Source organism: Xenopus laevis, chromosome 2S, assembly GCF_017654675.1.
Source record: "Xenopus laevis strain J_2021 chromosome 2S, Xenopus_laevis_v10.1, whole genome shotgun sequence".
Taxonomy (NCBI): domain Eukaryota; kingdom Metazoa; phylum Chordata; class Amphibia; order Anura; family Pipidae; genus Xenopus; species Xenopus laevis.
Genome location: NC_054374.1, coordinates 163053614 through 163078447, shown reverse-complemented (window position 1 = coordinate 163078447; position 24834 = coordinate 163053614). Strand labels below are relative to the sequence as shown.

General features: G+C 42.6%; 1 protein-coding gene across 12 annotated transcripts in view; it reads left to right on the top strand.

Moving 5' to 3' along the window:
* Window positions 1-24834, top strand: part of sytl2.S (synaptotagmin like 2 S homeolog) — an 81729-nt gene that overhangs the window by 14834 nt on the left and 42061 nt on the right. For 11 of the 12 annotated variants that reach the window (XM_018248375.2, XM_018248383.2, XM_018248382.2 and 8 more), the window contains 2 exon segments: window positions 16382-16776; window positions 24207-24364. In XM_018248375.2, the coding sequence (XP_018103864.1) occupies window positions 16676-16776; window positions 24207-24364 (259 nt within the window). In that variant the 5' untranslated portion in view covers window positions 16382-16675. 12 annotated transcript variants of the gene reach the window in all.

Sequence of the window (24834 nt, the reverse complement as noted above, 5' to 3'; positions counted from 1 at the left end):
AGCCTGGAATTCAAAAATAAGCACCTGCTTTAAGGCCACTGGGAGCAACATCCATGGGGTTGGGGAGCAACATGTTACTCACAAGCTACTGGTAAGAGGGTAGAGTGAGGGGAAAGAGGTGGATACTTGTTATATAAGCACTAAGTTAGTTTCAGTTGTCTAGTTATTTGATTGGGCAACTGTTAATTAATGTGCCAAGTATTAGGAATTGCTATGTCTCCAATGCTTCTTGTATGAAGGTTCAGACACGACAGGAAGGCTATGGGAGGTGATTAGGAAAGTTGTAGCCAAGTATATGAAATATTGAAAAATAATAGGGGCAATAAAGGATATGAATATTGGGACTGGAGAGAGGAGAGCACTCTGACGCAGATTAACTGCTTGTGATTAATATTTATTTAAGCTGCTATACACAACATGTTGTGTATAGCAGCTTAAATAAATATTAATCACAAGCAGTTAATCTGCGTCAGAGTGCTCTCCTCTCTCCTACTGAAAGTTCAATTGTTTGGGATGTTCGGTACATCTATTCGGGAGGATTGATGCATTCATTCATCAGGTGCTAATTGGCAGAGCGCGGATTCCCTACTTCCACATTGGGACTGGAGAGCAGAGGAGCTTGGGGGTGGGGAGACTATAATAACTCTTTAGGAATGGATCTCAGGACATTATGGACAATGGGGTATACTGTTCACCTGAAGAAGTGCAAATAGTTGCTATAGAATGTTCTGCCTGATGAAATTGTGATGGCTGGTTGCCTTTAAGCCTTTAGGATTAGTTCACACGAGGAGGTTCGGAGGGATTTTGTCGCCTGACGACTAATCGCCTCTTCTTCTGGGGCGACAGTCTACCCGAACTGCCTCCTCGTGTCTTCCCATCTGCTATAATGAAAAGTCGCCTGCGCTAAAGCTACATTGGCGCTACATTTTCAGAAGTTGCCCAAAGTTGCCTCACAAGTAGGGTTGCCACCCGGCTGGTATTTTACCGGCCTATCTGGTAAAATACCTGCCAAGGCCGGGGCCAGTATTACAAATTTACCGGCAATGTAGCTGCCGGTAAATTTGTAATACGATCAAAAGGAGCCCTCGGCCTGCCCCCAATCCCCTGCAACTTACCTTTTCTTTTGCCTCTTCTAGCGTCCGCGGGTCTCCGTTGTGTGGCCCCGCCCCTTTTGACATCATGGCCCGCCCCTTTTGACGCCACACCTCACCCATTTGAGGCCCCGCCCCCAGCAGCTGGTAACATTTTTTATAAAAGGTGGCAACCCTACTCACAAGGAAACTCAAATCTCCTCGTGTGAACTAACCCTTAGGAGTTCGAATGTCTTGGTCAGGCAATGATCCAGGGCTTTACTTTGTGTGATGTGGTTGTATTCTGTTTAGCAATGTTGTCTTGCAGCACTGGGGTCTAGTCCAGTTGTCTACAACACCTGAAGGTGATAGGCTGGACCTCCTACTTTTATATGCAACTTGACACAGTTGACCACACTCTCCTCCTAGACATTCTACACTCAACTGGCATTCGGGACACTGCTCTTTCATGGTTTACATCTTATCTGTCTGACCGTTCCTACTACGTTCCCACTCTCTGTTGGAGTTCCTCAAGGCTCTGTTCTAGGCCCCCTGCTGTTCTCGCTCTATACAACTTCACTAGGAAAACTCATTCAGTCATTTGGACTTCAGTATCACCTTTATGCTGATGACACCCAACTCTACTTGTCTTCTCCTGATCTTTCTAATTCTGTCCTTTCCCAAGTCACAGACTGTCTCTCTGCTGTCTCCTCCTGGATGTCACAGCGCCACCTGAAACTGAACCTTTCTAAAACAGAACTCATCATATTTCCTCCAAGATCTTCCCCTGTCCCTCAGATATCACTCACCGTAAACAACACCACCTTTCATTCCAGCACACCGGCACGCTTGCAAAGTCTTGTCATGTTCAACTGAGCAACATTGCCTGAATACGACCTTATCTCAGTTCAGAATCAACTGAAACACTTATTCAGTCTCTCATCATCTCCTCCATATAGTCCCTGTTTTCTATAACTAAGGTAAAGCGTATCTTGTCGGCGCTATATAAATAAATGCTGATGATGCAACATAAGTAACTGGTCCCTATCATTAAAGAAGATGGCCCTGCCTTGAAGCCACAAACTCAATGTACAAACTTTTTGATTATCAAAGGGATTCCCCCAACAAGGTTAAGCCAAACTGATAAGGAATTTGTTTATGAAGTTTTTCAGTTTCAGCATAGTGGTCTGAGTTATGTCTTATAGGACCTGTAGCCTTTCCAGGAATTCTCATTCCAGGGACTCTTAGTAGCAAACCACCTTCACAGTTCAGATCTTCATGGAGAGAGGGTATGACCACCTCATACCAATAATTCATTTTGTGGAAACCATTGCAAATGACGTGGGAAAAGGTGACCATCTCCACCTTCCATATTGGTTTGGAGATGGTATTTCCATCTCTCCATCATACAGAAAAGCAATGCATCCATACTGAATGAATCCTTTTAAAATAGTCTCTTCAGTGAAGAGATCTATAGACGTCTTCTCCAAGCAGTTTAGATAAACCTCCAAGTCATTTTATATAATGTTGGTTTTTCCCTGCAGGACTCTGGGCTTCCTGTAGGTTTAAATGTTACGTTTCTGCAATGGACAATGGTTATGAGACTAATAGGCTGATGGTCTGTCTACAGTGGAACAACTGTATGAATTTTAAAAAGAATTCAATAAGCACATGACCAGAATACACAATAAGATCAAATTCTCATGCCATTTCAGGTAGATCAGCCGTCTGATACTGAATGTTTGCAGTCTATCTTGTCATCTGCATGAGCGGATCTTCCTCGCTTTTTGTGGCTGCACAAGTTCCTCATTTTATTTTTAGTCTTTGTTCGAAATTCCCATGTAGAATAAATCCACATTTACACACAATTTGCACATTTAAACAATTTGGATAGTTGGGTTTTGTTGGAGGTGAGAAATGTGCATGGAGCCGAATGAAAGATCTACAGATTCCTTTTAACTGAAAACACTTGTAGGTCCAAAGCCGTCCCTGGGAAATAAGATGGCATTTTGTTTGTATTTTTGGGTTATTTTATTCACATGTAGCTGTTCATTGCTGCGACTGCCATATGGAGGTAATGGGCCCTTGGCAGAAGTGGCCCCAAGAGAAGCAAAACTTTGAGGTTTGGGCAAATCTTAGTTATGCCTCATTATGCCAAAACAATGCCTAAAGTAGCTCAGGATTTTGTAGTTTTATGTGCAGGCCATTGATTTCCATTACTTATTTGAAGGCCCTCCATCTGGGAGCCCACGAGACTATTGGGTTAATGATTGTTGGTGGTGGGGGCTGGGGCAAACAGCTTTTCTGAGGATTATGGGGCCCTGTCATTCCTGATGGCAGCAATGTGCATAACAAGAGGGATATTGCCCCCCTTTTTTGCCATCAAGCTTCTGCACCCCAAGTTACCTAACCCCAACCTCTTGATCAAGCAATATCAATGGACCTCTGCATGAAGGATTGTTGTGTTGCTATTTCAGTGAGGCTACGATTAGTATTACTTCTACTTTTATTGATTTTATTGTAGGGATGCACCGAAACCACTATTTTGGATTTGGCCGAATCCTTGGCAAAAGATTCGGCCAAATACCAATCCGCATCCTAATTTGCATATGGAAATTAGGAATGGGAAGGGGACATTTTTTACTTCCTTGTAAAGTCACGTAATTTCCCTCCCCACCCCTAATTTGCAAATGCAAATTAGGATTCGGATTCAGTTCGGCTGGGCAGAAGGATTTTGCCGAATCTGAATCCTGCTGAAAAAGGCTGAATCCTGGCCGAATCCGGAACCGAATCCTGGATTTGGTGCATCCCTATTTAATTGTGCCCATAAGGTCCCTCCAGATACCAAAAATCTGATATTTTTACGTCTCTGTAGTAAAGCCTGTGAGAACCAGCGAATGATGGTGGAAACCTGAGTTTGGTTCCTTATTCAATAATGTAACACACCCATGACCAGAATGTAAATCTTTTTATGACTTTGTAAATGATATCACAGAGTTCATAAATGCACTTTTATCTTTGGTTTTCTCTTTACTAGGCACTGCTAACATACCAGTTAAGTTGTTTGGCATATGATCCTTCTTGGTTTCTGCTGCCAGTTGGATTCTCTTGGCAAGACCTATATGTCTATTGACTCATTCACTCCTCATTCCTCATAATGACACTGGATGGGGAATAACTTGATGTTACCTGGCCCTGTTATAAAACTCTCTTACTCCAGGGAGATGATAATGGAGGCTGTGGGAAGCACCAACGTTTTTTTCGTATTTAAAGGCTGAAGTTTGGACATGGTCCCAATATACTTATTTGTCTTTCCTCTGATATCTTAAGATATGTGATCACTTGGTAAATGGCTGCAGTGACAAAATGTAGGGTAACTGAAAACACTGAGATACCGCTGGTCATAAACAAATGTGGGGAACTAGACACATCCCTCACTATAAATGTACATGGGTGCGGGCCCCTATATTTCAGGCCACTGTAGCAGCAGCAGGGTCCTCTCTTTCTATAGAACAACGGGTTGTGTATTTGCTTATTAGCTATGAGGCTCAGCATGAAGGCCAGTTAGGGGGAGATTTGGGGTGAGTGATTATTTGTACCCTGGGTACCCCTGGAACTATAGCAGTGTGACACCCCAATGTTTCTATATATCTGTAACCTTGTTATGAGCTAAGGGGGCCCAGTCTGAAGGTCAGTTAGGGGGAGATTTGGGGTGAGTGCTTATTTGTACCCTGGGTACCCCTGGAACTATAGCAGGGTGACACCCCAATGTTTCTATATATCTGTAACCTTGTTATGAGCTAAGGGGGCCCAGTCTGAAGGTCAGTTAAGGGGAGATTTGGGGTGAGTGATTATTTGTAGCCTGGGTACCCCTGGAACTATAGCAGGGTGACACCCCAATGTTTCTATATATCTGTAACCTTGTTATGAGCTAAGGGGCCCAGTCTGAAGGTCAGTTAGGGGGAGATTTAGGGTGAGTGCTTATTTGTACCCTGGGTACCCCTGGAACTATAGCAGGGTGACACCCCAATGTTTCTATATATCTGTAACCTTGTTATGAGCTAAGGGGGCCCAGTCTGAAGGTCAGTTAGGGGGAGATTTGGGGTGAGTGCTTATTTGTACCCTGGGTACCCCTGGAACTATAGCAGGGTGACACCCCAATGTTTCTATATATCTGTAACCTTGTTATGAGCTAAGGGGGCCCAGTCTGAAGGTCAGTTAAGGGGAGATTTGGGGTGAGTGATTATTTGTAGCCTGGGTACCCCTGGAACTATAGCAGGGTGACACCCCAATGTTTCTATATATCTGTAACCTTGTTATGAGCTAAGGGGCCCAGTCTGAAGGTCAGTTAGGGGGAGATTTAGGGTGAGTGCTTATTTGTACCCTGGGTACCCCTGGAACTATAGCAGGGTGACACCCCAATGTTTCTATATATCTGTAACCTTGTTATGAGCTAAGGGGGCCCAGTCTGAAGGTCAGTTAGGGGGAGATTTGGGGTGAGTGCTTATTTGTACCCTGGGTACCCCTGGAACTATAGCAGGGTGACACCCCAATGTTTCTATATATCTGTAACCTTGTTATGAGCTAAGGGGGCCCAGTCTGAAGGTCAGTTAGGAGGAGATTTGGGGTGAGTGCTTATTTGTACCCTGGGTACCCCTGGAACTATAGCAGGGTGACACCCCAATGTTTCTATATATCTGTAACCTTGTTATGAGCTAAGGGGGCCCAGTCTGAAGGTCAGTTAGGGGGAGATTTGGGGTGAGTGCTTATTTGTACCCTGGGTACCCCTGGAACTATAGCAGGGTGACACCCCAATGTTTCTATATATCTGTAACCTTGTTATGAGCTAAGGGGTCCCAGCCTGAACGCCAGGTAATTTAAGATTTGAATTATTTGCAGCGCATGAAACCAAAAAACTACTGGCCAATAACATAAGATCAAACATTTTAGTGGGATACTTACCCAAGATCAGGAAGGTGGGGAGTCCTGCTCATTTTATGTAATAGCCTAGAACAGCAGAATCTATAACACTTCAGGGGCTTTTAATTGATTTTTTTTTAAGACCCAACACCAAAGGTCTTGCTGACAGATCCATCACTGCTAACATGAAAAATTCCATTCCTTCCTGAAATTCCAGTTCTAGTATGAAATCTATATGGTGTAGGTTTTAATCACCTGTCCCATCTAAGCCTGGGGATTAGAAAGAGTGAACGAGTCATGTGGTCTCTCTATAATTGGTGCAAATTGCTTGGAACTCACAGAAGTGCCTTTGTTTCAGCTCAGAAAAACGACATTCCCTATAAAGTGCCTGCTCTCCCCGCTGTACTTGAGCTGGGGAGGTAATTTATATAATAAACTTGTATGGCCAGCCCAGATCAACAGATGATTCCCTTTAAATGTGCAACTATGTCCTTCAAGTAAATTGAAGTTTCTGTAGAAGAAGACGGCTGAGCATGTTCCCCCTGTACCCAATGTGATCCAACTGTAGTCCAAGGTCCACATGTTCAGATGAGCCCGACAGAGCCGATTCCTTGCTGGAACCCCGAGCAGTCGTGTTTGGGAACATTAAAGAAGAAGCAGATCTCAGGCGCCCGTCAGACCCTTCGTAGTAAGACACTCATTGGGCTTTAGATTCCTTCGCACTAGTGATCTGTGGTTTTGATAATACAAAGGAGAAACAATGGGTTGACTTGTGACTTGAGCAGTCAGAACTTGCGTGTGAGACATATCTGAGCAGACATTCCCAGAACACAAATATTGCTGCTTCTTGGATCAATAAGAAAAAAAAATCTGACTTGATTGGTCATTTGGCTAATTTTTTTTTTTTTTTTAGAAAATAGAACCCAGATTTTTTTTTCCCAGAGCTGGAGTGAATTTTTACAATATACAGGGTTGGATTTGACAAAGTGGCGCCCCAAAGCTGCATGGTCCCAGTGCCTGCCGCTTCCATTCGCCTCCACTCCCCCCATGGCCACAGGGTCCTAGCGCTGACAGAAGCACTTGGGAGCTTAGAGTCCCCCAGTGCTCCTAAGGATGCGGCTGGGTGGCATGTCACCCCTAAAATTTTGTTGCCCTAGGCCCGGGCCTTTGTGACCTTGCCACAAATCCGGGCCTGATAATATTTAATACTTGTGCACCCCTCCCCAGATTGTAGAAGGTTTGGCCTGGTGCCTGTTCAGTATCTGAATGCATTCCAACAACCGGGATTCTATAAAGCGGGTGTGATTGGGATCTATCAGTAGACCTTTAGGGTAGTGGCAGAGATTAGTCGCCCAGTGACAAATCTTCACTACTTCGGGCGACTAATCTCCCTGAAATGCCTTGCCATTGGGCGACTTCGGAAACCTGAAGCGATTCATATGCCATTCTGCCCGCGATACGTATTCTTGCCGGCGGGAAGGCATTTCGAGGAGATTAGTTGTGGCAGACGGGGAGATTAGTCGCCCAGTAACATCTTCACTACTTTGGCCAAATAATCTCCCCGAAATGCCTTCCCGCCGGCAAGAATACGAATCGCCGGCAGAATGGCACATGAATCGCTTCAGGTTTCCGAAGTCGCCCTGCGGGAAGGCATTTCAGAGAGATTAGTCGCCCGAAGTAGTGAAGATTTGTTACTGGGCGACTAATCCCCCCCTATCTGCCACTACCCTTAGTTGCTGATCAGTAGATCTAAAGACACTGTCAACAAACCGCTTGACTAAATTACTCTTCTGTTTTATTCTTTCCATTCAGATTGTTATTATGTTAAGGTTACATAAGAAATAGTTGTTTTTTTAAATATGGTAATATAAATTCTCTTCTAAATCAATATACAGTAGAACCCCCATTTTACATCCCCCTGATTTTAAGTTTTCCCTTGTTTTTACATTGTTGTTTTGTGGTCCCACCTATATATAATTCATTTCCCTGATTTTACATTTTCCTGGATTTTACACCATTTTTTTCTAGTCCCCTGAAAAACGTAAAATGGGGGGTTCTACTGTAATATTTAAGTAATATTTTCCATGGAACCGAATGCTAACAGGGCTATTGTGGATGTAGATCATAACGTGACATCACTAAAAGCAGACCCCACATTAGTAAAGTATGAGCCCTCCTGATATAAAGGAACCAGCCGGGCAGCACTAGGGGGAATGAGATTTTGAAGGGGCTTATTCATAAGGATCTTATTGCACGCTGCATCTGGAAACTGGATATTAGGAATTCATCTTCTCTATGTTTAATAGGACAATATTCTCCCTAACTGGAGTGATTTAGGTGCGGAATGTGCAATAGGAAACGGAGTGGAGCATTCCTGATTAATGACATGCATGGCTCCAGGCCGTTCTTAAAGGGCCCTTTACATTAAGAGTCATCATTTGCATTGTCAGACCTGTTACTCTTCCCCAGTACTAGAGAGAGAGAGAAGTTTGTTAACTTGGATTAAAACATCTACAATTTGGCACACATTTTAATTTCCCAGCATGGGATTGGCTGCTGTTAGGACCTGCTTCTCAAGGGTAGACGTGGGCAGCAATTAGGCCTGGGACCTTTTACCTCAACAACTGGCCCCCAGCTTATGAAAATTTAAACTGTGGGCTCACCTATAGGGTCCTTTTTATTTACTTAATTTATTCATTTAGCTTACACATGCATTGGCGATTAAAACGTTGCTCTGCTATTTGGTACAGGCAGGGTCTCCTGTTGTTTCTTTGCAAAATGTCCCTCTTTGTCAGCTGTAAAGTCTAAATGAGCTGATGAAGGATATAAGGGAGCAGATAAACCTCCGAAGACACTGCCTGCGTCAGTCATTTAGCCCTTGGTTGTTTAGAATCCTTGGTAGATAACCGATTGTAGCTGCATAAAACCGCTAATATCATAAAAACAAAAAAATGTGGCGTTGGATCGCTTTTATGCTTGTTCCGTCCCTTGTTGCTGCAGTAGCATTACACACAGGAATATGTTCTGCCTGTGCTGTACCTCTGGGGCCAGAACACAATCAATTGAAAAAGTCGTTCATACACTGCAAAATGAACTTTGTCCTAATTAAATATAATCCAACCGGCTCTTATTGAACTAAAACTCCTAGTATCCCCTCTAAAACCCTAATCTATGTTAATGGAGATCCCCTTCCTAGGAAAGAGAAACCCTTAGGGAATCATGGAGTTTTAATACTGATTAATAGGGTCCCCACTAATAGTAAGGCCTGTGCGGGAGCCTCTTTTTACTGCTGCAACAAAAAGCACAGGAATTAAAAAAATGTTGGGGGCTAAGGAAACCCTGTATTGCGTGTGTGTATTTATTTAATAGAGACTTTTGTGCACCTTCTGTTGTTCTGCTATAAACAAAATATCTTGAATTGTTTGGAACGTGCTTTTCAGGTTGTACAGTAGTAGTGTGTTATTATAGTGATGGAACACATTTCCAGTGGCATTTTATAACTGTGTCTGGAGGCAGCTGCACTCCTTGTGTGTCTATATATGTCTATATGTCTCTATATATGTCTCTATATATGTCTATATGTCTCTATATATGTCTATATGTCTCTATATACTGTATGTCTATATATGTCTATATGTGTGTGTGTGAGACTGCCCCAACTCCCTGCACCCCCGAACACTTCCCATGGCCCAGAGATCTCGCCTTCTTTTATGGAACACTTGGGGGGTTATCAATTAAACTCAATATTTCCTGCTACAAACGCCGATCAAATCCGTTCGGGTTTTTTACGTTTATTTGTTATTACATTTTCCCACAAAATTTGCTTTGAAAGAATAAGATTTTTTTTCCTCCAATTTTCCCGACTTTCACGTTTTTGTCCGAATTTTCACCCGAAAACTTCGGGGTATGCACAAAACCCAGCGCACATCAAAAAAATCATTGCGACTTTTCCCAATGACTTTTGTATGCAACTTCGACAGGTCTGAGATGCCGGATTTTCAGATTCGGACTTTTCCATCCTCTGGGTTTAATAAATTCTGAAAAATTTGTGATTTTTTAAAAGTCTGAACGTATAAAAAAAATCACGAATTATTCGTGATTTGTGCTTTTGAAATTTAGTAAATAACCCCGATGGTTCCCTCCTGGAAACCATATGTTAATACCAGACCCCAGACGCAGATGAACAAAGACACAGACATGGCTCCTCCTGGCACAGCACATATAGAAAGGTGGGATCTCCGCTAAATTACATTCATTTTTTATTTTACTTTAATCCCAAGATATTAAGAGATACATGTGCTGTTAATATTAATGAATTTTGTTACAACAGCGCCACCTGCTGGTCAGTTTCCCGCCAGTCTGACCAGCAAGTAGTCAAGGAAGTTGTCAGGAGAAAGAAAGAGGCTGATGTTCTTCTGCTTAGGAATAAAATTAGAAACCTTTCTCACATCTTTCCTAAGCAGAAGAACATCAGCCTCTTTCTTTCTCCTGACAACTTCCTTGACTACTTGCTGGTCAGACTGGTGGGAAACTGACCAGCAGGTGGCGCTGTTGTAACACAATTCATTCATATTAACAGTACATGTATCCCTCAATATCTTGGAATTAAAGAAAAATAAAGAATGTCAATTGCTAAATTGCTTAGAATAGCCCCCTCATCAATTTTACATACACTTATCTTAAAGGTTTACTTATCCTTTAAACTCAGAAATATGACCTTTAAAAATTGAAATGTTGTCTATTAAGACCAGATTTTTTTAATCTCATTATGACTTTAAAAAGTCATATTTTTACTTCCATATGTTAAAGCTGACTCACACTTCATAATCATGAGATGAAAAAGTCAGAATTTTGAATTTTAAAAGTCAAAATTATTAAAAATTACAGGTATGGGTTCTCTCATCCAGAACGCTTGGGACTTGGGGTTTTCCAGATAACGGATCTTTCCATAATTTGGATCTTCATACCTTAAGTCTACTAGAAAATCAATTAAACAATAAATAAACCCAATAGGCTGGTTTTGCTTCCAATAAGGATTAATTCTATTTTAGTTGGGATCAAGTACAAGTTACTGTTTTATTATTACACAGAAAAAGGAAATCATTTTAAAAAATTTGAATTATTTGGATAAAAAGGAGTCTATTGGAGATGGCCTTTCCATAATTAGGAGCTTTCTGGATAACAGGTTTCTGGATAACGGATCCCACAAAATATTGATTCAAAAAGAAATGATTGTAGATTCAGAATAAATCGGAAAACCTTTAACTCACGGAAAAAAAATTGTAAGATTTTTTTTTTTTCTTTGCTGAAACAATACCGGATAAAGATCAGGAAAATTACTTTTCTATATGCTAGTAAATCTGCCCTTAGAGGAAAACATTACCCCCAAAATAAATATTTAAGCAACAGATAGTTGATATCATAATAAGTGGCATATTAAAGAATCTTATCAAACTGGAATATATAAAAGTAAATATTGCCTTATTACATCTCTTGCCTTGAGCCACCATTTCGTGATGGTCTGTGTGCAGCCTCAGAGATCACCTGATCAGAAATACTGCAGCTCTAACTGTAACAGGAAGAGATCACCTGACCAGAAATACTGCAGCTCTAACTGTAACAGGAAGAGATCACCTGACCAGAAATACTGCAGCTCCAACTGTAACAGGAAGAGATCACCTGATCAGAAATACTGCAGCTCTAACTGTAACAGGAAGAGATCACCTGATCAGAAATACTGCAGATCTAACTGTAACAGGAAGAGATCACCTGATCAGAAATACTGCAGCTCTAACTGTAACAGGAAGAGATCACCTGACAGAAATACTGCAGCTCCAACTGTAACAGGAAGAGATCACCTGACCAGAAATACTGCAGCTCCAACTGCAACAGGAAGAGATCACCTGACCAGAAATACTGCAGCTCTAACAATAACAGGAAGAGATCACCTGACCAGAAATACTGCAGCTCTAACTGTAACAGGAAGAGATCACCTGACCAGAAATACTGCAGCTCTAACTGTAACAGACAGAAGTGTGGAAGCAAAAGACACAACTCTGTCTGTTAATTGGCTCTTGTGACCTAACAAGTATGGTTTGTTTGTGTGAACTGTACAATCCCAGGGGACGGCCCTTATTTTTTAAAATGGCAGTTTTCTATTTATGATTACCCACATGTTACTAGAAAAGTATATTATTATGAAAATGGTTTATTTACATAAGGCAGGGTTTTACTCTGCAAAATCAAAATTATTAAAATATCCCGTAACTTAATTTTTCTTCATAATAACAGAAAAAGTTTATTCAATATATTATTTTTAAACATTACATCCAGACCCCATGGTACTCCGCCTCTTACCATTAAGGTGGGGCCCAATGGCAGCAGGAGGCTGGATAGATCTTAAACTCAAGATTGCAAGTAAGTGGGTGGAGCTTGGGTGGGAAGTGGGGTACTTGGGTGTAATGAGGCAATGTAGTATGGGGCACTACTGATGGCCGCCCACTGAACACAAATATACCATTTTTCTGTCAATGTAAATAGTGAGTGTCCATTTAAGTTTTTGCCCTGACCCATCCTGTGTCTCTCCCCGTACAGGAGCCAGGGAATCAGTCCTTGTCCTCAATACACTGGCAGAGAGTTTTATTTGTCTCCGTGTATTTATTCTCCATAGAAAGGAATTCCACTCATTCATCTCCAATGAATCACTCAACCCCCCCCCCCTTTTCTTGGTAGGGAATCCCAAAACCTGACTGGCCTAACAGTAAAGAACCCCTTTTTATGCTGATGGTAAACTCTCTTTTCCTCTCTACCAATGAATCACTCATTCCCCTTCCCTTTTGGTAGGGAATCCCATAACATGACTGGCCTAACCGTAAAGAACCCCTTTTTATGCTGATGGTGGAATCTCCTTTCCTCCCCACCAATGAATCACTCATTCCCTTGGTAGGGAATCCCATAACCTGACTGTCCTTACAGTAAATAACCCCCTTCCTATGCTGATGGTGAGATCTCCTTTCCTCCCCACCAATGAATCACTCATTCCCTCTCTCTTGGTAGGGAATCCCATAACCTGACTGCCCTTACAGTAAATAACCCCCTTCCTATGCTGATGGTGAGATCTCCTTTCCTCCCCACCAATGAATCACTCATTCCCTCTCTCTTGGTAGGGAATCCCATAACCTGACTGCCCTTACAGTAAATAACCCCCTTCCTATGCTGATGGTGGAATCTCCTTTCCTCCAGTGACATGTGTCTCCCTTAGTAAAATACATACTGACCTTATATTTATATTGGTGAATGTTATCCCTGGCATCCAGAGTGAAAGGTTTGGAGTGTGGGGTCTTTGTAGATCACATGACCCCTTCGTTATATAATTAGTGCCTAACAAAGACTTTCCTTTTCCCGGAGCCTCTTTGTGACTTCATTCTCTGTTTATCTATTTAAGGTGCAGGGTGTGGCTGTATTATAACTAAGGGCTGGAGCAGGTAATTAGGCCGGGCGTTCCTATTTATTATATTCATACAGTGTTGCCTGAGGAATGTAACTCTCACAGCTATTACTTAAAGGTACATGGATCCCAGAGAAGCAGGAACCGTGTATAGAGGAGTTTGTGTTAATGACTTCTGTGTTAATATTATGCACATATCCATCCAGGGGGCCCTCAGATCGTGGCCCCTAGGAGAAGCACTATAGATAAATCTGATACAACTAAACCTTTGCTTTTCTCTTTCATTTTGCACATTACCGGTCCCAGAAGAGTAAAGCGATTTCCCTAAAGGACAAGTGAAAGAGAAAAGCTTTTATTTGCTGCTGTTGGAATAAACGGCACCCCATAGGAATGTTCTATAAACAGAGCGATGATATTTATTAATATCCTGGAAGTATCATTTCCAGTGGGAAAGTCTGTTGTGTCCCAGAACTACTGGGGGGGTGGGATAAAACGTTTGCCTCCGTTCCCACAGTTAATCCCGACATGTGGAATGTTTTTCGGTCACCCATGGCCGGCGGAGGTGGTGTTAAGGCTGGGGGGATTTATACAAGTAATAACATTGCACAAGGTTACATAGTGTTTTTGGGGATGTGATAATTTTTTGGGTGAAGTTTTGGGGGTGTCTTGGAACCCCCAGGCTGCCGTCATTAGACTGAATAGACGGCTTTGTAATGATACCAGGGAACAATTGTTTTGCTACATTTTGGCCCCTGTGGCCCCTTGTGTGCCAGTAATTTGGGGAACATCAGATTATACAGTACAAGCAATAGCGCTGGGCTTCCATTGTGTATGTAAATGCTCCTATTTGCCTTTATATGAGACACATGTAAGGAATGCTGCCCGGCAGGACCAGCCACCCCAGGAATAATATCAATTTGCTTCGGGGGGGGGTAGTTATTGTACAACATTCCGCATATGCTGCAATACTCACTCTGTTACTCACATGCCATTAATTCCCTTCTCGATTCAGCGCAGGGATTATTTATAATAAACTGACCCCTTACAGGGCAGGAACTAGGGGTAGGCACCAAGCACATCCTCTTCTTTCACTTACCCCTGATCCCGAACACTGATCCCCCACCAGCCAGTGGACCTCTGTGCGCACAAATCCCGCCCCATCTCGCGCATCTTCGGTTCGCCCGCGGCGGACGTACCTCCCAACTGTCCCCGATTTTGACAGCTCAACCCCCAGTCCCAGGTTTGTTATAGAAATGTCCAGACTTTCTGAATTGATCTCCAGCACTGAACAGCCACAAAAAGATACCAAGTTTCTAACTTAATTGGTTTTTGACAGAGAGCCCAAAATAGACACTTAGATACTTTTGTAACAATTTAAGATAAGCAGGTTTCTTGGGCGGAACTGCTTAAAGAGGAACTATTGTGAAAATGTAAATGTAATATACACGTCCTCATACTGAAATAAGAAACTTTCTAAATACAATCAATTAAATATTCTGCATTGTTTCTGAAATAATCGAGTTTATCTTCACTATCCCTCTCTCGGCATCTGTTTCTCTTCATTCTGTCTTCATGCAGCAGTTGGGTGTCAGATATTCACTGACAGTTATATCCAATATATCTTATGGGGGGGCTCCTTTCCTAGCAGATGAATTAGAGCTCACTCACATAACTGATTCCAGTACAAACAAAATCTAACAAAATAACTGCCTTTTGCACAAATTCTGCATGTAGAGAGACATGATGGCTGGTGAGTTTAATAGAGTGAGCTCTAATACATCTTCTAGGCAAAAGGAGCCTCCCTATAAGATATATTGGATCTAACTGTCAGTGAATATCTGACACCCAACTGCTGCATGAAGACAGAATGAAGAGAAACAGATGCTGAGAGAGGAATAGTGAAGATAAACTTGATTATGTCAGAAACAATGCAGAATATTTAATTTATTGTATTTAGAAAATTTCTTATTTCAGTATGAGGAATTTTATATTAAATTTTAATTTTCACAATAATTCCCCTTTAAAGGGCAATTCGCCTTCAAACTGTAAAAACTACAGAAATGTGTTAAAACTTTCATAACCTGCCAAATTTTGTATAATTGATATGGTAATTAGGGGGTGTGGCCACAAAAATGGGCGTGGGTCCTAAATGCGGCAGTCCGACCCTGCAGGGGTCCCCAAACTTTTTTGTTTTTTACTCATGAGCCACATTAGGCCAAAAAAAAGTTGGGGAGCAACACAAGAATGAAAAAAAGTTCATGGGGTGCGGTGATTGGCTATTTGTTAGCCCCTATGGGAACTAGCAGCCTACAGGAGACTCTGTTTGGCAGTACAACTGGTTTTTATATAACCAAATTTGCCTCCAAGCCTGGAATTCAATAATAAGCTCCTGTTTTGAGGCCACTGGGAGCAACATCCAAGGGGTTGGAGAGCAACATGTTACTCACGAGATACTGGTTGGTGACTAGGAGCTGCCATGTTGCATAACTCTGTACTTACGCAGTCACTGTCACACATACTGTTTCCTTAATTAAATTAAATTACACTGCAGTGATGTTTCATCTGAAATGTCCAATATAATCATCTTTAAATGGGGTTGTGCACTTTTGAGTTAACTGTTAGTATGATGTAGGGAGGGATATTCTGAGACAGTTTGCATTTGGTTTTCATTTATTATTTGTCATTAAGCTTTTATTCAGCAGCTCTCCAGTTTGCAGTTTCATCAGTCTGGTTGCTAGGGTCCAAATGACCATAGCAACCATGCATTGATTTGAATAAGAGACTGGAATATGAAAAGGAGAGGCCTGAGATAAGTGATAAAAATTATACATTCGTAGCCTCAGAGAGCATTTGTTTTTAGATGGGGTCAGTGACCCCCATTTGAAAGGTGTAACGAGTCAGAAGAAGGCAAATGTTTAAAAATAAATGTTGTTTTCTGTTCCAGGTGATGCTGTTCCATGTGCAGCCTTGGGCTGAATGACCCATTATCAGCAGAGGAGACGGAAGCATTTGGGAACACGGGCCATGACCGAACTATGTAACATCCCATCAGCTCCAGATACTGCCAGTCATATACTTTCCCTATTCTAGCCGACCATCCCGAGTCCTAACTCTCCCGCCTCTCACACAAGAAAGGCGAGCACTGCCGGCTGCAAAGACTCAGCAAAAATTTCTGCCCTCTGATTGGTCGACATACCTTCTTTTTTTTTTTGGTCTGATATTGATTTTGAATCTCAAAATGATTGATCTCAGCTTTTTAACAGAAGCCGAACAAGAGGCCATCCTGCGGGTGCTGAACAGAGATGCTGAGCTCAAGAAAGCAGAGGAGGAACGTGTCCAGTAAGTGGCTGATACTTTCACTACCTGCTTTTATTTTTGTTTTATAGGATGTACTGCTATGTCTTGTGTGTCCTTAACAAGGTTACAGATATATAGAAACATTGGGGTGTCACCCTGCTATAGTTCCAGGGGTACCCAGGGCACAAATAAGCACTCACCCCAAATCTCCCCCTAACTGACCTTCAGACTGGGCCCCCTTAGCTCATAACAAGGTTACAGATATATAGAAACATTGGGGTGTCACCCTGCTATAGTTCCAGGGGTACCAAGGGTACAAATAATCACTCACCCCAAATCTCCCCCTAACTGACCTTCAGACTGGGCCCCCTTAGCTCATAACAAGGTTACAGATATATAGAAACATTGGGGTAACAATCACCCTGCTATAGTTCCAGGGGTACCCAGGGCACAAATAAACACTCACCCCAAATCTCCCCCTAACTGACCTTCAGGCTGGGCCCCCTTAGCTCATAACAAGGTTACAGATATATAGAAACATTGGGGTGTCAGCCTGCTATAGTTCCAGGGGTACCCAGGGCACAAATAAACACTCACCCCAAATCTCCCCCTAACTGACCTTCAGACTGGGCCCTTAGCTCATAACAAGGTTACAGATATATAGAAACATTGGGGTGTCACCCTGCTATAGTTCCAGGGGTACCCAGGGCACAAATAAACACTCACCCCAAATCTCCCCCTAACTGACCTTCAGACTGGGCCCTTAGCTCATAACAAGGTTACAGATATATAGAAACATTGGGGTGTCACCCTGCTATAGTTCCAGGGGTACCCAGGGCACAAATAAACACTCACCCCAAATCTCCCCCTAACTGACCTTCAGACTGGGCCCCCTTAGCTCATAACAAGGTTACAGATATATAGAAACATTGGGGTGTCACCCTGCTATAGTTCCAGGGGTACCAAGGGTACAAATAATCACTCACCCCAAATCTCCCCCTAACTGACCTTCAGACTGGGCCCCCTTAGCTCATAACAAGGTTACAGATATATAGAAACATTGGGGTAACAATCACCCTGCTATAGTTCCAGGGGTACCCAGGGCACAAATAAACTCACCCCAAATCTCCCCCTAACTGACCTTCAGGCTGGGCCCCCTTAGCTCATAACAAGGTTACAGATATATAGAAACATTGGGTTAACAGTCACCCTGCTATAGTTCCAGGGGTACCCAGGGTACAAATAAGCACTCACCCCAAATCTCCCCCTAACTGGCCTTCAGACTGGGCCCCCTTAGCTCATAACAAGGTTACAGATATATAGAAACATTGGGGTGTCACCCTGCTATAGTTCCAGGGGTACCCAGGGTACAAATAAACACTCACCCCAAATCTCCCCCTAACTGACCTTCAGACTGGGCACCCTTAGCTCATAACAAGGTTACAGATATATAGAAACATTGGGGTAACAGTCACCCTGCTATAGTTCCAGGGGTACCCAGGGTACAAATAAACACTCACCCCAAATCTCCCCCTAACTAAACTTCAGACTGGGTTTACGGCGATCACCAGCTACTTAAGAACTCGTGAGATTTTAACACTGTCTCCGTAGTTCACTCTCCTGCAGCCAAGACTCCAACTCCCACAATGCATTGCATGTTCACAGAAGAAGGGAAAATCACAGAAGTGTGCAAGGCATTGTGGGAAGTGGAGTCTTGGCTGGAGGAGAGCCGATTTCTGTAGTCAGGCAAAGGAATAGCAAAAAACTTGTATATTATGTATTTCTAATTGTGCAACCCAATCCCCTCATGTCATTGCTTGTGCCAGTCAATAAATGTATTGATCCTGAGCTGGAAATGATTGCTCGGCAGTTGCTGTCCTTCAGTTCAGGGCCCAGGTCTGTCTCTTTAATGCAGCGCTCGTTTCAGTGAGTGCTTCTGTCACTTATTTCCCTGCACTCTATGGATGTCTCTTTATCCGGGGCTCTCGGCCGCTTTCCCCACCTTCCTGTGCAGAGATTTATCCGACTCAATCCGGAACATTTATTGATCCCACTAATGGGCTTTATTGTGGCTCCTCTGTGTCCTTCATCCGGACAGTCTCTCCTCTGCTTCTTCTGAAAGTCTTTAAAGGCACCGGGGATGCACAGAAATGAGTAAAACTTGAAATTTGGCTCTGAATGATTTAACCCCTTTAGAGCAGTGATCCCCAACCAGTAGCTCGTGAGTAACATGTTGCTCTCCAACTCCTTGGATGTTGCTCCCAGTGGTCTCAAAGCAGGTGCTTATTTTTTAATTCCAGGCTTGGAGGCAAGTTTTAGTTGCATAAAAACCAGGTGCATTGTTAAACAGAGCCTCAATGTAGGTTGATAATCCACATAGGGGCTACCAAATAGCCAATCACAGCACTTATTTGGCACCCAAAAAACTTTTTTCATGCTTGTGTTGCTCCCCAACTTCTTTTAGTGCTGAATGTTGCTCACAGGTTCAAAAGGTTGGGGATCCCTGCCTTTAGAGGATAACTGAATAGGTCTCTCCTATAGACCTGGAATCTGTTCTTTTTAGCATAAGACTCTCCTTATTGATTTAGAGCAATGGGGGGTAAATTAAAAGGAAAAGCAAACAGTTCAGGAGTAGAGATAAGGCAAATCCTAATACAGGAATTGGATTCATTATCCAGAAAGCTCAGAATTAAAGAAAGATAGTCTCCCATAGACTCAATTCTATCCAAATAATCCACATTTTTAAAAATGATATCCTTTTTCTGTATAATAATAAAACAGTAGTTGGTACCTGATCCCAACTAAGATATAATTAATCCTTATTGGAAGCAAAACCAGCCTATTGGGTTTATTTAATATTTACATGATTTTCTAGTGGATTTAAGGTATGAAGATCCAAATTACAGAAAAACCTGCTATCCGGGAAACCCCAAGTCCCGAGCATTCTGGATAACAGGTCCCATACCTATATTAATATAAGGTATATAATATGTAGTAATAAGGAAAAAATATATATATCTATATTTTATTTCTACTACAATGACTTACCCTGCTATATGGAGCCATGATGCTTTTTTAAAAGGGAAAGTTAACCTATACATTTTTTAGTAGGTCACAGATTAACCTTCCTTTTCTGGTTAGGATTATTATAGTTTGGTCCAAAGCCAGAGACCCTATGACAGAAGGGTCCAGGTGTAACCAGCCCTCCCTCAACAATGTACCATCCCCTTACCAATATTGCATGATGTCAACTCAACACAGGAGGGCGCTCAAGACAAGTCTATGGCTTCCTGTAAGAAGTATGTGGCTGGGGTCCTAGCGTTGACCTTCACTGTTGCACCTGCCTATTCTGCCTACTCCTGCCCACTGTAATCCAGGCATCTAACAGTTGAAAAGTCTGCACAGGTCTAGTAACACACAACCCATAACAACCAACCTGACTTTGCTGGTTGCTATGGGTTACTAGACCTTATAATACATTTTATGTTTTCAATAACCTACTACTAGACACTATACTGCACTAGGGCTTCCTAGAGTCCTCTTTACACATATCTCAATATCTTCAAATAAAAAATCATGACTTTTTCAGGCCATACCCCATTATACCCAGACAGGTTATAGATCTACTTACCTTTGGGACCCTAAATCGGGACAACAAGCAGGCATGTGTGCATCACAACTTAATGGAAATGAGCTTCTGCCTTAGGGTTGTCAGGTCTAATTTTCAAACCCAGCCAAAGTCGGCTACAAAAGCAGCCCAAACCTAGTCAAGAGGAACTTCAAAAGTTGTCCAAAAATAGCACAATATGTGCAGTGAAAAAAGTCTAAAATAATAAATGAATATATGTGACAATACGCTATTTTCACTGTTTTACATATTTCTTTCCATAAAGCAAAATGGGACAGATTCTCCCGCTACCAGGGGTGTAACTACAGAGGGGGGCCCAGGAGGTATAGGGGCCACGTAAGGCCCTAATAAATAAACAGTTTCAATAAATATTGGTAAAACAGGTCAACCTCTAGACATTTTGGTGGCCAGTAGATATTTGCCCCAAAACTGTCTGAAATTGAGGAAAGTCACCGGAAAATGTGAGAATGGTTAAAAGTGACTGGAGTCTGGGGTACAGAGCCCAAAAATCTGGTAACTCCCCAACTTCTACACAAGTCAGTCCCATTGCATGCTGGGTATTGTAGTCTTACATTCAACTTGGCAGTTGGCAAATTGTTAAACAAAAACTACATTACCCAACATGCATTGGGAAACACAGGCTTGGCACATTAGGGCAAGAAAAAACTTTGGCTGGTTTCCAAAGTACAAACCGGCCAAAGGTCCAAAAAGTGGCCCAAATCCGCACATTGGCTAGTTTGTACTTTCAAAACCCGCCTGGGCTTTAAATTAGTAGCCCAATTAGGCTGGAACCCTATTCTGCCTGCACTTGAAACATGTAGAAATGTTGAGCGTAGCTTGAATAGGATGTGGAGGCCTCTATAAAAATTACTGAATTTTAAAATTTTTTCTTATTTTAACATTTTCCATGATCCTGCAGACTAGAACTGACCTGTATTTGCCCATGTGTTAATTACACCATTTCCCCCACTGTTTCCAAGAATTTGTGTTTCCCAGGAAATAACTTTTTAAAGGGGAAAATAAAGATGCTTTGCAGTAGAATTTCCCACAGCCCCAGACCTGCCGGCACATTCCTCCCTGTTATCATGTGAGCTGGGAAGTCACTTGACGTGCAGATTGCTCCGGCTGATCCCCTGAAATCTCCTTACTCACGGCATATGCCTCCCCTCACCACACTTAGCCTGAGCAGCCATTCAGCTTTGTCTCATACGGTGCTGTTTTCCCTTTAAATCCACCGTCGCTCCCACCAGCCGGTATGTATGAAAGCTGCTTCTTTTCCCTCTCCTGCAGGAGCTGTTGGGAGTTGTAGGCTAAATAGATAAAGACACATTTGGGTGGGGGGAGATTCACGTATAGCATGGGGCAGCCTGTTTTGTACCCTAAAAATACAAACTGGTTTCTATGGACAGTGACCCCTGCAACCAGTAAGGGAATTATTTCTATTGTATATTGCTTCTCTTCCTATTCACCCCCTCCTATTCATCCTGTAATGTAATGCCTGGTTTATTATACAGTAGCTATTATCATTTCCCGAATGCAATTAAAAAGGTTTTTTAAAAAAAGACCAATTGCAAGTTGGTTTACGATGTAATTTTCTGTATCAGGCTACACCTTGATTGACAGGTGCTGTTGTGTAGGTCCTGTTACCTACACTTGCCTAATGGGCCTCAGCCCCTGGGAATGCTGGGAGAGTCAAGTCACAGAAGATTGGGGGTTTGTCGATTTTAATATTGCTGTTCTGGGACAACTGCTTATGTAGGGGGGCTGCTGCACAATGCAGGAGGTACAGTGGCAGTGATCTGTATGTCTATTGGTGGTGAGGATAGAACATAAGTGTCTACAACAGCCGAGAGTGCACTGAGCATGTGCAGGGCCACTGACCCTAATGAAAGGGCTGACCAATATCAGATAGTGAATAAAGTAGCCCCTCTTGTAAAATATAAGGATATTATAAGTTACCAAGGAGTTTCATAACCATATAAAAACACGAGGCCGAAGGCCGAGTGGTTTTTATACAGGTCATGGAACTCCGAGGTAACTTCTAATATCCTCATATTTTGCAACTGGGGGTACTTTATTTATTATAATACACAAATTTCCGTGAGTCATGTGACAGAAATGACATCAGAACTCACCGTTTATAACTGATGACATCAGAACTCACCGTTTATAAGGATATAATTTACAAGATATTCATGGCTTTTGTGTATTATATAAATATAAAGCAATGAAGGACAACTTTAGAAAAATGGATCTTTACTGTCAGGGCCAAATTTCCTGGGTGGGCGTCCCTAGGCCATGTGCCCCCCCCACTACCCCCCGAGGGCGCGTCCCCAGTGTTTCCCAGAAAGCGGCTGGGTCCCTAATATTTTGCCGCCCTAGGCCCGGGCCTTTGTGGCCTCGTCATAAATCCGGGCCTGTGTGCAACTGGCTCCTCATTTCATGTTTATGGCCCTGATTTGGCCAGTTAGGGGGAGATTTGGGGTGAGTGCTTATTTGTACCCTGGGTACCCCTGGAACTATAGCAGGGTGACTGTTACCCCAATGTTTCTATATATCTGTAACCTTGTTATGAGCTAAGGGGGTCCAGTCTGAAGGCCAGTTAGGGGGAGATTTGGGGTGAGTGTATGTACCCTGGGTACCCCTGGAACTATAGCAGGGTGACACCCCAATGTTTCTATATTTCTGTAACCTTATGAGCTTAGGGGGTCCAGTCTGAAGGCCAGTTAGGGGGAGATTTGGGGTGAGTGTTTATTTGTACCCTGGGTACCCCTGGAACTATAGTAGGGTGACTGTTACCCCAATGTTTCTATATATCTGTAACCTTGTTATGAGCTAAGGGGGCCCAGTCTGAAGGCCAGTTAGGGGGAGATTTGGGGTGAGTGTTTATTTGTACCCTGGGTACCCCTGGAACTATAGTAGGGTGACTGTTACCCCAATGTTTCTATATATCTGTAACCTTGTTATGAGCTAAGGGGGCCCAGTCTGAAGGCCAGTTAGGGGGAGATTTGGGGTGAGTGTTTATTTGTACCTTGGGTACCCCTGGAACTATAGCAGGGTGACACCTCAATGTTTCTATATATCTGTAACCTTGTTATGAGCTAAGGGGGCCCAGTCTGAAGGTCAGTTAGGGGGAGATTTGGGGTGAGTGTTTATTTGTACCCTGGGTACCCCTGGAACTATAGCAGGGTGACTGTTACCCCAATGTTTCTATATATCTGTAACCTTGTTATGAGCTAAGGGGGTCCAGTCTGAAGGCCAGTTAGGGGGAGATTTGGGGTGAGTGTTTATTTGTACCCTGGGTACCCCTGGAACTATAGCAGGGTGACTGTTACCCCAATGTTTCTATATATCTGTAACCTTGTTATGAGCTAAGGGGGCCCAGCATGAAGGCCAGTTAGGGGGAGATTTGGGGTGAGTGTTTATTTGTACCCTGGGTACCCCTGGAACTATAGCAGGGTGACACCTCAATGTTTCTATATATCTGTAACCTTGTTATGAGCTAAGGGGGCCCAGTCTGAAGGTCAGTTAGGGGGAGATTTGGGGTGAGTGTTTATTTGTACCCTGGGTACCCCTGGAACTATAGTAGGGTGACTGTTACCCCAATGTTTCTATATATCTGTAACCTTGTTATGAGCTAAGGGGGCCCAGCCTGAAGGTCAGTTAGGGGGAGATTTGGGGTCAGTGTTTATTTGTACCCTGAGCAAAAGGTCAAGCTCGAGAAGCTGCAAGTGAAAACCCCTATTCTGCACTATAGTAGAAGAATGCAAATGTTTCAGGGGCTCTGTCTATTTAAAGTAGTAGTGGGTAATGTAATTGACAATTATAAATATTTGTCTCACAGGCACCTCTATGATGTTGTGGATGATGAGCAGGAACTAAAATACAAAAGCGGTCAATGGTTTTATGAAGCAAAGTCAAAGAGGCACAGAGATAAGATCCATGGAACCGATCTGGTGAGAGCGTCAATGAGAAAACGTAAAGCGCCACCACCAACTCTAGGTAAGGAGCCGCTCTCTCTGTGGCCCTAAAGAGATGAGCATGGGATTGTGGAGTGGAGCGAATAGTTTTCTCAAAAGGTAGCAAACAGTGATCTATAATTATATGGGGTATGATGGATCCCCTGTTGTGAAATATAAGGATATTGGAAGTCATAAGGAGTTCTTTTACGATATAAAGGCTCAAGGTTGTGACTCAGATTTCAAATGCTCTAATTGGCTGGCTCCTGCCTCAGTCAGCAATTTGCAATGCTCTTCTAACCTGCAGCAGTGTTCTATTATTTGCAGTAGGAAATGTTAGGTTGAGTACACACAAACAAACCATAAATATCACCAAAAAACAACTATTAAAGCAGATGAAGGGAAAGCTTTAGCAACCAAATACATTTCTTTGAATATTGGGGTAAAAGCTAAATTTGATGTATATCATGTAGGCAACACACTAAGGGTTTATTTATTAAAGTCTGAATGCCA